This window comes from Opisthorchis viverrini (genome assembly GCF_000715545.1).
Source record: "Opisthorchis viverrini unplaced genomic scaffold opera_v5_24, whole genome shotgun sequence".
NCBI lineage: Eukaryota > Metazoa > Platyhelminthes > Trematoda > Opisthorchiida > Opisthorchiidae > Opisthorchis > Opisthorchis viverrini.
In genome coordinates this window covers 1,082,237-1,096,938 of record NW_008751680.1, presented here as the reverse complement: position 1 = coordinate 1,096,938, position 14,702 = coordinate 1,082,237, and the positions used below count along the sequence as shown (strand labels likewise).

Sequence of the window (14,702 nt, the reverse complement as noted above, 5' to 3'; positions counted from 1 at the left end):
ATTATTTCAGTTGATCCGTGCGACCGGTCCACGAAAAGTACCGGTGAGTGTAACCATCAAGGATCAGAATGGAGTGGCCATCTTGAATAAAGAAGAACGCCTCAAACGTTGGACTGATTACTTCAAACAACAGTTGTTGTCACTGGCGTCACTGGCGCCTCGTTGGCTTACGGTGGCTCGTGAAACACTAACTTGAGAACAGCAAGCGATATCTCGGCCTGGTAGGGCTTACGTTGACCAAGTCTTCACACTCACGCCATACGTATAGGAGACCCACATTTCTAGTATTCATGGATTTTCAAAGCGCAACTGACTCGGTTGACCGGTCTGTTCATGGCACATTTTCCCATCAAGAAATGCCCCGAAAATGCGTGAGTATAGTAACCTCTTTACGTTCTGAGACTTCCGGACGTGCGAGAGTATAAAAACAGCTCTTCGAAATCTTCCGTACACAAATCAGTGTCCGTCAGTCATTCCCTCCCTTAGTATGCAACTCGCACCACAAAAGTGTAGGGTCATGCTCCTTGACATGCAGTCACTGAGCACGCCACCTACGACCCAGGAGGAGGTATTGGAAGCTGTGGAGCGTTTTACGTTCATTAAAATCTGTATTAGTTCTGATTTTAATGTGACAGATGAGATTACTGTACGAATCTCCAAGGCTCCGGGCACTCTTCTAATATGAGACACCTATGGCGTCAAAGCAGTATATCCGTGAATCTCAAGGAACGTGTGTATCGGGCTGCTGTGTGGTCCGTTTTAGTTGTTTGGATGTGAGACTTGGCCCGTTTGAGCAGCGAAACTGGGGGATCTCCAGGTGTTCGACAATCGCTGTCTCAAAACCATGGCTCGTGTGGTTTAGTGCCGGCGTATCCGTACCAAGGCAATTAGAAAGCAAGTTTTCGGTTTTCAATGGGTACTTCGACCAAAGAATATGTCCAGCATCAGAGGCTACGTTGGTTTGAACATGTGTTGCCGTTTACCGAAGAAAGTGCAGGTTTCCGTGCCAGATTGAGAATAGCGGAAGCACAGAGGTGGCCAACCCCTGACGTGGTAGAAGACTAGAGAGAAGCCCACGAAATATATGGGTGCTGTCGGTGTTACTCGCCCTCTAAGTTATGGACAGCGTGATCTCGACTGCGCCAGGTTACAGACGCTGCAGGAAATGGCTGCCAATCGATCTCAGAACCGTTCTTGTTGTCTTCCTATCCAGATTGCCTGAATGAGTGTATGAAAGTGTAAGTCCCTTCCCTATCCACCTCCATTCTTTTCTTCACAATGAGGCTTTCAAGTCTATCACAGTCCAACGGCAGTGAAGCATCAGTGTCGAACACTGATGTCATACTGTCGATGCTGATGATGGTGGTAGTGATGCTCGAGAGAGATCTTGTTTTCAAGTTCTATTCAGAGAAGCCGAAGGTTTTATCGGTTGTTTATTGCTGATGGTGCCGTGCTGTCTCCTTCTGACCATACTGATGTCATACTGTCGATGCTGATGATGGTGGTAGTGATGCTTCCCCGAGATCTTGTTTTAAAGTTCTATTCAGAGAAGCCGAAGGTTTTATCGGTTGTTTATTGCTGATGGTGCCGTGCTGTCTCCACTCTTCTGACCATGTCCTTTCACAATCAGGTTAACCGTTCGTTTTTACCCTGACGGATTCCTCTGAGTATTATTTGAGACACAATTGTACTTTACACCACACTGAATAACTCAAACTAAGATTCATGCAACTGCTGTTTGTTTCCATTAGGCTCGACATATTCCAGTATCATTTAACTAATTTTCCATCTTGTACCTGTTGGTTCGGTGTTTCTTGTGAGATCCTTCTTACTAACTGAGCTGGACGATTTCACTCTATACCTAGGAGACGACCATCATCCTAAAGTGAACGGTATATCCATCTATCGGTTTGTTTACTGACGTACCACACCAGTTCTTGGACGATACCCAAAGACCGAATTGGTTAAACCGTAATGAATGGCTTAGTACCTCACTGTTAGCCCTACTATGGCTTAGAGGCTTAGTTTTCCACAATAACAAGACTTCCAAGTCCGAGTGGTGCCGAAAATGATGATAACTTTTGATAGCCACTCAAGGGGTCTATTTTCCTCCTCATTCATTCTGTTGTTAGGCTGGCAAGGGATCCCTCCTTGAGGGACAAGATCTGGAAGGTACTACACATGATGATCCTGTGCTAGGCATATCATCACATGCTAAACGAATTCCCTTTTTTTGGTTATTTTAGTTTTGGAAGAAAATAGTGAGAATGTTGAGTCACTGTCGCTGCTTTCATTCCACGGCAAACGCATAACCCTGTTCATCTCACAGCAACCTGACGGTACATAAAGGAAACCGATTTCCTTGCAATAAGAACCTAGCATTATCCCTGCTTTTTTTAACTGAGGAAGATATGGGCTGGCTTTCCAAAACGGATACACAACCTTACGGAAAAGCAATTTTGCTTCTATGCTCTGGCAAAATGCCTAAAACTTGCTCTTGCAATCACTCAATCACTCCCTAAGCTGTATGGCACATTCCATTTCCGTTGAGATCATCTCTATTTTTAAGGTGGAAAAAGGAATTGCGACAACGAAACTTGATCCAATTTCACAGCGAGACCACCAACATATTAAAAACCGCTTAAGGCATTTTATTTACACTAGACACGTGACACTTCTGAATCTTTGTTTGTCATCACTTTGCTCATTTCTTGCGCATAGCTCCTGCAGGTTTAATGATGAAGCAGCTAATAGAGCAGCTGGCTGATATACTGGATGCTGATGAACCAGAAGCCCTTGTACCGTTTTTGCGCAACCCTAAGGATTCGCGGACATCATCTCTCATCGACGAAGCGACAGAGTATGTGGAAAAAACATTGCTCCGGGTACGTTTTCATACGAATCTTGCATTACGGGAAATTTTTTATATAGGGAAGTTTAGTGGAGTAATCCATTCCCACAAACCTTAATGCCTCAGACACTCCATGAAATTCACACAAGTACTTTTCAACATGTTTCAGCCAGTGGTGTTGACCGATGCGCAAATCAGATCCTGGCTCAGCACCGCCAGATGTTTTAGATAGTCTCTATTTCGTCCACGTTCCCCCCTTGCGTTGAGGGCTGAAAATTCCATCCTCAAGTGTGTTGACGTTCCTTGAGCCGAAGCGATACGATGCCCAAACCGCAGTCCAGTGCCATCAGGTAAATTAGGTGGAAAGTTGCAGGTGCAAATTAACGACGATTAGTTGGGTTGTAAGAGTTGAAACAAGACCAACAGCCTGTCTATTAGGGTGATACTGAAACGGGAAAATACACCTGTGACGGGTATTTTGCATAGATTGTTGTGTGTCACTCAAAAGACAGTTAACTTCAGGCTGTTAAATCCTACAATAATGTTGTTTCTGCCGGTAATATCAGTGTTTTCTGAGATAAAAAAACTACTCCTGTGTGGCGGTGCTTTGAATCGGTAACAAGCATGTTGCGTCACGAGTTTACCTTTTCTTATTGAAAGAATGAGTACCCCTCATATGGAAGGAAGGATTTGAAACACTGCGGCTTCTGAAGTGTATTTGTTAACAGGCATTTGCTAACGACCAAACTTCACTTGTCTATTCAGCACTACCTTGTTTAAATATCTTTTGAAAGCGATCAATTTTGGGGTCACCTAAAGACAGAAGTCTTCTGCCATTGTAGTACTACCGAAAGATTAACTCCCTTTCAAGTAACTTAGATAGTTGAAAGTTCAACAGCTGGCCAACAGATCTTGTGAGACTGAAGCATATGTTCTTTAAGATTAACGGGAATGCTTAGAGTTTACTTGAGAAAAAAATTCTACTTTCTGTAAAACTGTATACTTCATCATCCTAGTTTACGTGTTACTGCACGCCAGGTGCAATCCATGAATTCAGCTCTCCCACCACTTTTAACTTGCCATTAATTATCCACTGGAGAAAATTTCAGTGGCTCGCGCTGGTGGTCAAATAGTGTGCGCTGACCTTCGAGACCGTGGCGAAAGACTACCGAGACAAGCCAATATTTCGGTTATCGTTAGCTGAGCCCGTATATGCTGTGTATATGTTAGAGATGATAAAAATAGCTCAGCACTGCTTGTGCAACTCCTCACTTCACCAGATATATGATAGGCTGTCCTCATTAGTCTCCGTCACTTCTTTACGTGTGGCAAAGGCTGCCGTTAAAAGATCCGTTTTCGATGTTTTCTCATTTTGATGTTAGTGATTCGTATGAACATATAATATTCCAAATATTTTCAAAACGTTAACTCGATCACACATTTAGTTCGCAGTAATAAGATCCGCGTACAAATGCGTGGCACTTTTAACCAGTCCGCCGTATTCCTGGGATCCAGACCGACCAGACCCATATGGATGGACCCCGTTGCAAACAGCAGAGGATCGCGATGATTTGTGGTGTTCCACTGAGTTGGCGTTGCGTACAAGTGAACTGCGGAGCGTGGGGTATTTGCTTCCAAAATGGCCCTGTGGCGGTCGCACTTCAACTTGCCTCCTTTGGCCTCAGGATATGTGGTATCAACCCCTGACCAGAGAAGCTGTAAGTAAAACTTGTTTCAACTTGCTGGGTGTCTGTTGATTACCCCTAATGCATCAGTGTCGTTGGCTCTATAAAAAACTTGTCATAAGTGCCACATTAGTTGTACTGAACTTCAAACGTTCCGTATGAAAATACTCAGGTTTTATGGTATCAGTTTAGCTCAGAGACCACACTAAATTATTTGCTGCTTTTTAGAAAAAATCGCACTCTATTTAGGCAGTTCATACCCAAAATACGATTTATTAGCTTCTTGTCTATGGGTGACATACATGTTTTTTTTTATTTTGCGATTTCTGCGTTAACCATGATAGCCCCGGATCAAAATACACACATATCCACACGGCTCTAGTAGGCGAAGTTATCCTAACCAGGGAAATTAGGTCTTTCGTGGAAGCTCATCATGCTTGTCAGGCATAACAATGCAACCTACATTCAACCATAACCATAGAACACAGATTCTTCTCTATACAAACTCAAAATATCCTTCTACTAATTTCTGAATAGAGTCGTCCAACCCTCCTGAAGCGACCACCTCGACAGACTGACAGAAGTCGTCTCTTTCTCAAGATTGTTCCTCTGGAAAAGAGGGGATTGTTGATAAGCAATTCATGAGACCAGCTTAGTTTTAGAAGCGCTGGGTCCCCTTGAACTACTTTATTAGAGCAATCCAAAGATAGAAGTTTGTAAGTGGTAACAGTTTGAATTATTTCCAGCAGGCTTGGGTATAAAAGCTCCCACATTTTTAGGTAATGAAAATATTAACAATAGTTGAATTGCATCTACTGACTACTGAGAAAAGAGCGCTCTGAATTCACTTTCATAGTAGATTGACATGTTGAATCAACACTTCTTGTGCACACAGCTGGAGTTGCAGTACGACTGTCGTCATTCCACATTGAGCAAGTTATTTGTGGTTTTGATGGCATACAAGCGTGGAGAAAACAAGGACCTGTATCTTATGAGGCTGCTGACTTGCACTTTAATCTCTCCGCCGATAGTGTTGATCCGTCGCCTTGCAAGGTCTGTCGGAAGTGATTTAGGCCATCTCCAGAGATAAATTGAGGAAGATGCTGATCAGTCCCACCGCGATTTTAAGTTAACTTATAAGTGACATGCATTGCAGAATGGTCAATGATAATAAGAAAACTATTGTGAAAAATGAACTTAGTGATTGCCAAAACGAAGTGCAACTAACCTGCTGTGTACATACCGTCAAAAGCTGACTGACCTTTCTGCTCCGCGTTATCTGAGATATAATCTTAATCAAAAAAGAGCATCACAACTTCCTTCTTCTTAGCTTAGGTGGTTGGGCTTGATGTAGGGCTTGGTTCGCTATGCAAATTCCTAAGCTTTCTGAGTAGCAGTCAGCAAACAGAGTTATTTCTAGAAAATCTTTCGGAAAGTAAGCGATTGTACAGATGAGTATGATGTTGTCAAACAGCTCCTTGAATGAAACTCAATTGTATACCATCGAGACCTTTTAACGAATATTGCAGGCTATACCATTCAAAATTAAGTATTAATAAAAGTCCTTTTAGAAAATTCAAAGAAATACTGCATTCAGCAGCAAAAGCAATTACACTGAACCAAGGGGCTCTGCAATACGGATAAAACCTTAGGTAGTTATCCTGATTAGTGACGGTTCAAACTAATCAGGCCACGTTCAGGGATTGAAAATTTTGGCCATGAATGAAACCTGCAGTAAAAGGAACACACAAGCTTACTTCGTCCTCTTAATGGGTTCTACTGCAAAATGATTCAAACAGTTTGCACAGATCGCACCGAAGCAAAGTTCATCAAAAGTATTAGGCGACATTCCAACCCTGTAGATATTCCAAAAATGCAGACTCCTTGCTGGTGGAAGAGCTTCAAATATGGTCGATTACATAACTTTGGTCATAGGTTTGGCGCCTGCGATAAGATATTTGGAAAGTGGAATGACTTTCTTGCTGCTACAACTAACTTTAATATACCAGGGAGGTAGCTGTCGCTTCATCTATTTCTGAAACGGACCTCTTTCCAGTAGCATTGCAAAAACATTATTAGTGATACCTCAAAGTTTTATCTGCTTTAGTCAGTCACGAAGGAAAGACATGCTTTACTAACGAAGGACACAAACGGTTAGATAGTGTGGAAGAGCGATGCTCTGTCTTTTTCCAAGAGGAGAACGAAACTTCCAAGGTATACATGATTTTCTGATCAATACTTTCAGTGTGCACAAGGTCGGCATATAGTGCCAACAATTTCTGTTTGGATTTGTCCGAGAAGACAGTTTGAACCGTATGAGTTACACCAGTTAATGTTCCTGAATTCCATGCGTCTGAATTGACAGTAAAATTGTTTCATTACGCTTCAAAAGGAACGTCAGTCGGCTATGTCAACACAACTCTCAGCATAACTACACATAGTTTGATAGCTAATATATTAGCTAAATGGTTTAGACCGGCCATCTCGCCGATGGCTGAGACTAGCCGTAACTTTACTGCCGGATGGTTGCACTTCAAAGCCCACCTACTGTTATGATAGACCATTCGCCTTTACATGGAACTGGCAGTAAAACCTGTTATTATGGTGTAGCACGGTTTGGTCCGTGCGGTAATCTTGTTTTCCCGCTTACAACGATAAGCTTTTCATTGCGAGTATCTACCGTTCGAGTCGGTTTTTATAAAGTTCTATTCCAACGATAAACTACCGGGGATACTTATGTGTCCGACTTTGTGGAAGATAATCCGTTTGGAGGTAGTGCTTGAAAAGTTTCTAAGATGAAGATAATGGCCAAAGCATGTGATACTGAAGTAAACTGACAGCCCGGTGGTTCGATCTGAGCTACCAGTTATAAACGTCAAAAAGCGCAACCGCACTCAGATCTGGGCTTGCAGGACAAGATAATGAACATACTAGTGATTTGTCTTCCTATCCCAAACCCGCCCAATGCACTACCTATGTGTATGCTGGGGATGTTCCTACCACAATCCCAAATCAACAATGATATCCTTCTTACGCTATAAAGCAAGATCCTAAGCAGTCCGCCTAAGAAACAGAGATAATGAAGTCAGGCTGATCCCCGAACTTCTCGCCTAACTAAACACTGGTAAGTAAGAAATAAATATCAGTGAGGCGCACCTTTTATGGAATCAGTGACTAGCGCTCCAAAGTATGATATCAATTATCCGACGACAATTAATGATAGTTTTCTATGTAAGTTAGCATAACTATTCTTCGACAGGAAAAACAATTTTCCCAGTTAAAGACAGTATTTTCAACATATTGTGAACCTTATTTCTCACAAAAATATCATTTTTCAGCCTTAGTGTATACCGACTTTCTAGTATTTACAGTTTGCCAGTCTAATGACAAGGAATTTTTTTAACGTCTTTATGACTAGTGATCCCAACCAGACTAGTGAGCGTGCTTTGTACCAACAAGCCACATATCACTGTCGACATCTTCATTTCAGTATCGTTGATAGTTTGTTAGTAATGACACTTGTTTCCTTACCGTGTTTTTTAATCGAACTTCAAATATATACTTCGACACCAACATCAGAGTTACTAATTTACTGTACCGCTTGCAGTAGATAAACTGCGCCTTTGGTAAAATTCAGCACTCAGATTTTCACACGTCAGTCAAAATGAGCTGATTAAATACTTGTTTCCTAAATGCTGAAGCACAAACAGTTTTACCCCTCCCATTTCACAACAGCGACAAATGCAAGCGTATTAAAAGTACTGGCACCTGTTTACACAATTACGTGACCTCCGTTTCGCCAGTCAGATTGGTTGAATAGCAGTCGTACCATCTCTGCTTAACAGTTTACATCTACATGTGAGAATGATGGACACAAACATGGTTAACCAATTTTGTGTTCTCAGATGAGTAGGTTTAGCATACTGTGCTGTTCTAGAAAACTGAACAGCTGGCGGACAACGCGGAACCGATCGACACATGCACTGCTCTGGAGCCCAAAATTTCAGTTGCTTTCCTGGTAGCACACCAATAAGCTACTCAACATACTATTGTTCTGTTAAATTTACTGTGTATGACGCTGGTTTTGAGTGCCAAACTGGTATTTTGGCTCAGAATACGGCTGAAAACTGCAAATTAGTTACAAGGCAGAAATAATCTGGGAGTTTAGGAAAATTACAAAATATCTGATATTTTCTCGGCCAAAGTGAATAAAGTGAAATAAGACATCCTAATCACCAGTAAGTACGATTCGTATTTTGTTTAGAATTGTTCAGTGTCAATTATTCGGCATTCGGGGATCATCTCTGTTTGGGGGTCATTCGGACAAGGATCTTTCAGGTCTTTGTCGAAGTATGATCTCACGAGAGTGTGCACCAGCTGTGACGTACAGAGCATTTCAAAAGCATAACACACAAAGTGGAAAACGCGGATATTCGTTTTTTGTGGAACCAGATGCTTTGGGTGATCGCAGGCGGGTTCCAAGGTGACGGTGGCTATGATGGCCACGCTTCGCTCGTGTAATTACTGATAGGTAGTGGTCTTCATCCATACTCGTAACAGATCATGAAACTACCAACATTGAAATAAAACATCAGGGGCAGCTATCTGACTACAGAAACCACAAATATATGTTCCTCAAACAGCTTTTATCTGTGCGCTTCTCTGTTATGTGAAAACGGTATTTATATACCACTTTGCGTCGCCCCACTCTATGCACGTTAAGAAGTTCACCGCTGATTGGATGATTCGCGTTCTTGCTTTAGCTGCAAATAAATAACAGTGTGATGTCATGATTAGTTTCACACTATTCGTCAAATGAGTGGCGATCGGCTTCTTGTACACCGCATCCATAATCACCAAGCTGGCTAATTCTCTGATCCGGTATGAAATTCCAAGCTAATAGGAATAGAACTTGATCCCAAAATATCCCAGGCATATTCCGGCTCGGCCATCTGCTAATTGTTTCCACAAGAATTGACCAATTGTGTATGTCTCAGTCACCTCTTTCACAACTCAAGATAAACAATAGAGAGCACCGGCGATAAGGGTCGCCACATCTCAAAATGAGATTGCTTACCGGTCCGAGATTGTAAGAGCCCCAATTATTTTGGAGATGACATCACTTGAGATTTCTGCAAAAAAAACTTTTCTGAAAAAGCTGCCTTACTGAAATTTGACTACTATGATACCATACAACTATTCAAGCTAAAAGAACCAGCTTGTATGAGGTAGGCTTGTGCTTACCTCGTTCAAGTTTTGCGGTAATATGGTTCGGTCCTGCTTGATAAATTCAGGATTTCAAATTTTTCAAACTGTTACTGACTTCCATGGACAAACAGAACAAAGGAGTATTTGAAAAAGATAGAGCTGTGATTTCTGCTGTATTTCCCTCGAAATGAACCACTGACTTCCATGGACAAACAGAACAAAGGAGTATTTGAAAATGATAGAGCTGTGATTTCCACTGTACTTCCCTACGAACTGAACCTATTCCATTTCATAAAGACAGTAGGCTGGCCTAACTGTGGCCCTAACCTTTATTCGACTACGACCTGATGGAGAAGACTAGTACAGCGAAAGACTAAGCCTGAATTCCTCCGTTACCCAGAACATTCTGAAATAGGAGTTGAGGTTTGGGAGCGCCACAGACGCTACATTCACGAAATTCATCCGAACGAGAAAGGAACACTGAGTTTTTCCACTGTACTGTTCCGCCAATTGTTTTCATTTTTTGGATTTATTTACACCAGCTGATCAGACTGGCTTTTCTGCAATAGTAGTTTTTGCATCTATCACGTTCTAAACGGGACTTAATCAACTTTCATCTCCAGAGGACTAGTTACGGTGAAGAACTTGAGTCTCCTGATGATCTTTGATCAACAAGCGCCCTTACTTTATAACTATGTTCCGCTTTTGGAAGGTCGTTTGTAATTATCTTGCGCCAATTATTTGATTGTAGGAGTGGTTTGGAGTCCAAAACACTTTGGCGTGCTGAGCTCACTAGGCTGCACTGTTAGTCGTGCTTCAAGTCTCAATTATCGTCTGAGACAGTGTTTTCTCCACTTCGACATTTTCGCGGTGCACAGCACCTAAGGTCTTCAGACATATTTGTAACTACTTTGCACCTTATTTGAATCAATGTGAATGCTAACAACTTCACGGAATTTTGACGATGTAGTCTGGTGCAGCGATCAATGGAGCAAGCTAAAATCCTGAGTAGTGCAACTGTTTAGCGCGGTGGATTACTTGCCGTCTGTTGCCGTCTCCACTAAGTGGCTATGACACAATGTTGTAACTAGGCAACCAAAGTCTTGTTGCGACAAATAATCTCCGTTACATCTTAATTGCGTTCTGCTGCATCACGCCACGGGTAATTTGGTTGTGATGTGTGTACTGTGTCAAAGATGTCTTCAGATGCGTTGGTAATAACTCAGAAATCATTGGGCGGGAAAAATCTGCTGAGAAACGTCGGTTTACCCAGAAAAGCGAATAAACAATACCTGGGCTCTATGATACCTTCTTCGTAAATTTACTCTTTTCTCGCAATCCACACCTATTCAAAAGGAAGACAGTTTCGGGCTGAAAATCCTCCACACTAAATGGTATGATGCCAGATGGCTCCCTGAGGTGCTCATTGCTGACTACTCAGCTACGTCACAACAAAATGGAGGATAAAATGTGATCATGACGATCATTTCGTCTACGTCTGAAGTTCAACTTTTCAAAACCTTCCATTCGTACTAGGACTAAAGGGGTGGTCGCTCTGACTCACTCATCTTGACATAATACTAATGTAGAACTGGAGTGGCAAAAATGTAAACGCGGTGTATCATTTGACTTTCTTTTTGGCAACCCCATGCAAATCTACGCAATATAGGAGGGAAAAAGCGCATCTGCTTGGTTGTCATCACTAATTCGCCACAGCTCCCGTGTACAAAATACGTCATTCATATGTAAGGTGTAAAATAGTTATTTTTAGATCCAAACAACTCACCATATCAAACAATGGAATCTTTGTTTGTAATCTAGTTCATCCACCGACGAGGATTTGGTAGCGTACTACACCATGGTGTAAGGCTCTTGGACCAAAGACGTCAACTGGCAATGGGAGGAGAGATGGTGGCGCTAACATTCGAGTTGTTGATGGCCACTCCGTTTCTATTTGCATTCGATTTGTGGACCGGTGAACCGTGCGCACATCACACTGGCACATTCTGGCCCATTCCCCAAACTGCTCTCGCAAAAGCAGCAGACCATTCTGGATGTTCTCGGTATCCCCAGTGTTTACACTTGGTGTTACCTGATCTCTCGAATACACCAGAAGATCCTGAGGAAGCTTGGCAATCGATTTTCAGTGCTTGGCTCTACCATCGCCTTCTGTCTGAACACAGCAGACCAGAAAATGAATGCACCTTCAAATGGACTCCAATCCGGCTTCAAGATATATGCAGAGCGGCTATCCGCCAGCGTTTGGTGTACGCAATGAGTAAGATTTGCTATCAACATTTTTCCAACTGCAGTATTGGTGGCGATTAAACTTGAAAGACATGTCTTTATGATAAACTGGATGTCCAAGGCATCCATAAACCAATACACTAGTCTTTAGTAATTCATAAAATCAAATGTCTGGTTTTTTAGTCAAGCAAGTACGTTCCGAATAGTAAACTGACATGTGTTTACTACGAAAACAATGTTTCATTTATCCAAGGGTTCTGATGAATTCACATGTTCATATATTATAATAACTTGGTGTGGGCAACACTGAGTAAAGATAACTAGAAAAAATTTACCTTTAATTAATCTGAACATTTTCACCGTACACTGAAATAAGGTGCGTAATGTCCATACATCATAATTTATAATGAAATAGTTTACAAAATTCAGTAAGGTTACGCTTCAATACGGCACATTTTTTACGCACAGTTGAATGTAACCCGTGCGAAAACTATGCACAACGGATCAGTCAAATTCCACTGCCGTGTCGTCTCAAAGAACTCCTACTGTATCGAGAAATTTGGCCTCACAAACTGTGGGATGAGAAGTTGGAACCAAGTAGTACATTGGCGATTCCGATTCTGGAACCTCGTCCTCTTGTTTCCATAACAAAAACCAGAGAACCAAATGGCTCAGAAGTTGTCTCCGTACAAAACCTACATTTTATGTCCGATCGATTCTGAATGACTTTTTCAATTATTACACGTTCTAAACCAAACTTTTTTATTTTGCGCTTGACTCTTGTATATTTTATAGGGATTGACATGCAGAGAGATCTCACTTTACCTTCCTAAAAAGTTGTTCTTTTATGACTGTTCTCGGGTATACACAACTCAACACACACAGTGAACAAACTGTCATTCCCTGACGCGTCTTATTTAAATGTCGTGAAAAGATTATCTCGAATAAATTCCCCCTCACTCCACTGTAAAGAGCAGCTCTTAATCAAACGATCAGTCGTCGATTTTAATAATTTAAATGAGTTTATAATTGCAATCCCTTATAAGTTCTTACGTAACCTGTCAATATAAACTGAGTAGATAACTGTGAGACATTGTATCGTGTAATAAATGGTATCTCATAGTTAAAGATTGTTTCTATAGAGATTATTTCTTGGACCATGGAGTCAGAGATCTGTAGCTTGAGCATGTAGCTTGTTTTTGGGAGATTATTGAACAGCCATCAGTTGTCTCTCTCCTGGTCACCATTGCTGACAACGACAATGGAACCACAGCGGACGTCGTGCATTTTCAGTATTTGGGGTTTTCTGGGTACAGTCATTGCATGACTTCGGACCGCAATGTATGTTCTTTCATATAGCACGAGTGGTTATTCCAGCGCATCCTTTCAAAGGGTATAACGGCTCACGTATTTTCAAAACTCGAATTGAGCGGTGCGCTGCTTTGGATGCTTGTTTTCACTAAGTCTAAACGCAATAATACTATGTACACCTCACAACCTTCAGTGGTCCACGCTTGATCACATGTGCAAGCTTATTCCAGAAAAGCCAAAATACATTTGGTACCTGTTGAAACTACATTTACGTCCATATAATAATCGGATGACTTGCTTTTTCAAGTTGACCAATCTTCATTGGCTTTTGAATACACGTGTGCTCTAGCTTTTTCCTCCTGTTGATTCACCCCTCTGTCTGCCGAGTATACTAGACGGTGTTTCGTTACACGATTGGTTACCTGTTTACCTTTTGTGACCAAAAGATTCAGTCAGTATTCGGTATCTGTCCGTACAAAGCCGTTACAAAAATAGTCAAATCTACCGCATGATTTCTTAACCCTAGATCAGGACCTATTTTCCTAAATTTTAGAGGGGTCTGAGGCTTGTATGCATCGCAGCTTGAGCCATCATCAGCCTGAAAATGTTGCTCTGACTCTTGTTACTGAATACTACTCAGTTTAGTCATACTTTACGGTTGCTGACATGGTTACCCAGGCTTAGAATATTTGAAGAAACATGCCGAACTTCCTCATTACTTCAGTGACGGAGGAACGAATTTCGGTCAAATTTCAGTGCCTTCTGCCTCAATTGTTGTTTACATTGGTTTGAAATAGCGCTGTTCATCCAAAGGATCACCTTACATTTGACCAATTTGGTCTATCTCGTCTAATACTGGGATAAATTTGCAGCTGAAGCTGAATGCTTGCTTGAGATTATCGCACTTCAACCTTGCGAAATGCCGTCATTGTGAAGGAAGCGCATCCGAAAATGTGCTCATGCAGCAGACGCTCTCCTGGTTGTTTCCTGATATGTAAAATTTGCGTAACTGCGAAGCACTCAGGAGCATTTCTTTAGTTAAAAACTGAAGCCGAAAAACGTTACAATTACACAGAACAGCCGGAGAAAAATGTTTATCTACATCGTTTCTCCGAACAATCGAACTCATCCTTTGTTCGATGTTGCGACTCACATGCTAGCATACCTTGGCGCATGTTGAAGCGACAGTCAGCACTGAAGTTGAAAGTGAATCATGTGCGTCGTGCTCGGCAGCCATAGTAAGTAGTACTGGCGTAAGGGTGTATACTTCTTATGAGGCGTGCGTGTAGTCTGCGGTCCTGTTGAAGCTCCGCCCCGCACTTAATGAAAGATGGAGCTTATTAAGGAACATGTAAAAGTGCTTTTCAGCGTTTGCTTACAATTGTGTAATGGTCGATGAA

General features: G+C 41.8%; 1 protein-coding gene across 1 annotated transcript in view; it reads left to right on the top strand.

Annotated features, from left to right (window-relative positions):
• T265_02086 (hypothetical protein) overlaps positions 1–13,041 on the top strand; it is a gene marked incomplete at both ends in the record, with an annotated part of 27,068 nt that extends 14,027 nt beyond the window's left edge. The window contains 4 exons of the mRNA XM_009166245.1: positions 2,748–2,885; positions 4,297–4,569; positions 11,566–12,022; positions 12,460–13,041. Of these exons, the coding sequence (XP_009164509.1) occupies positions 2,748–2,885; positions 4,297–4,569; positions 11,566–12,022; positions 12,460–12,713 (1,122 nt within the window). The remainder of the gene's footprint in view (positions 1–2,747; positions 2,886–4,296; positions 4,570–11,565; positions 12,023–12,459) is intronic.
• Positions 13,042–14,702: the final 1,661 nt, after the last annotated feature.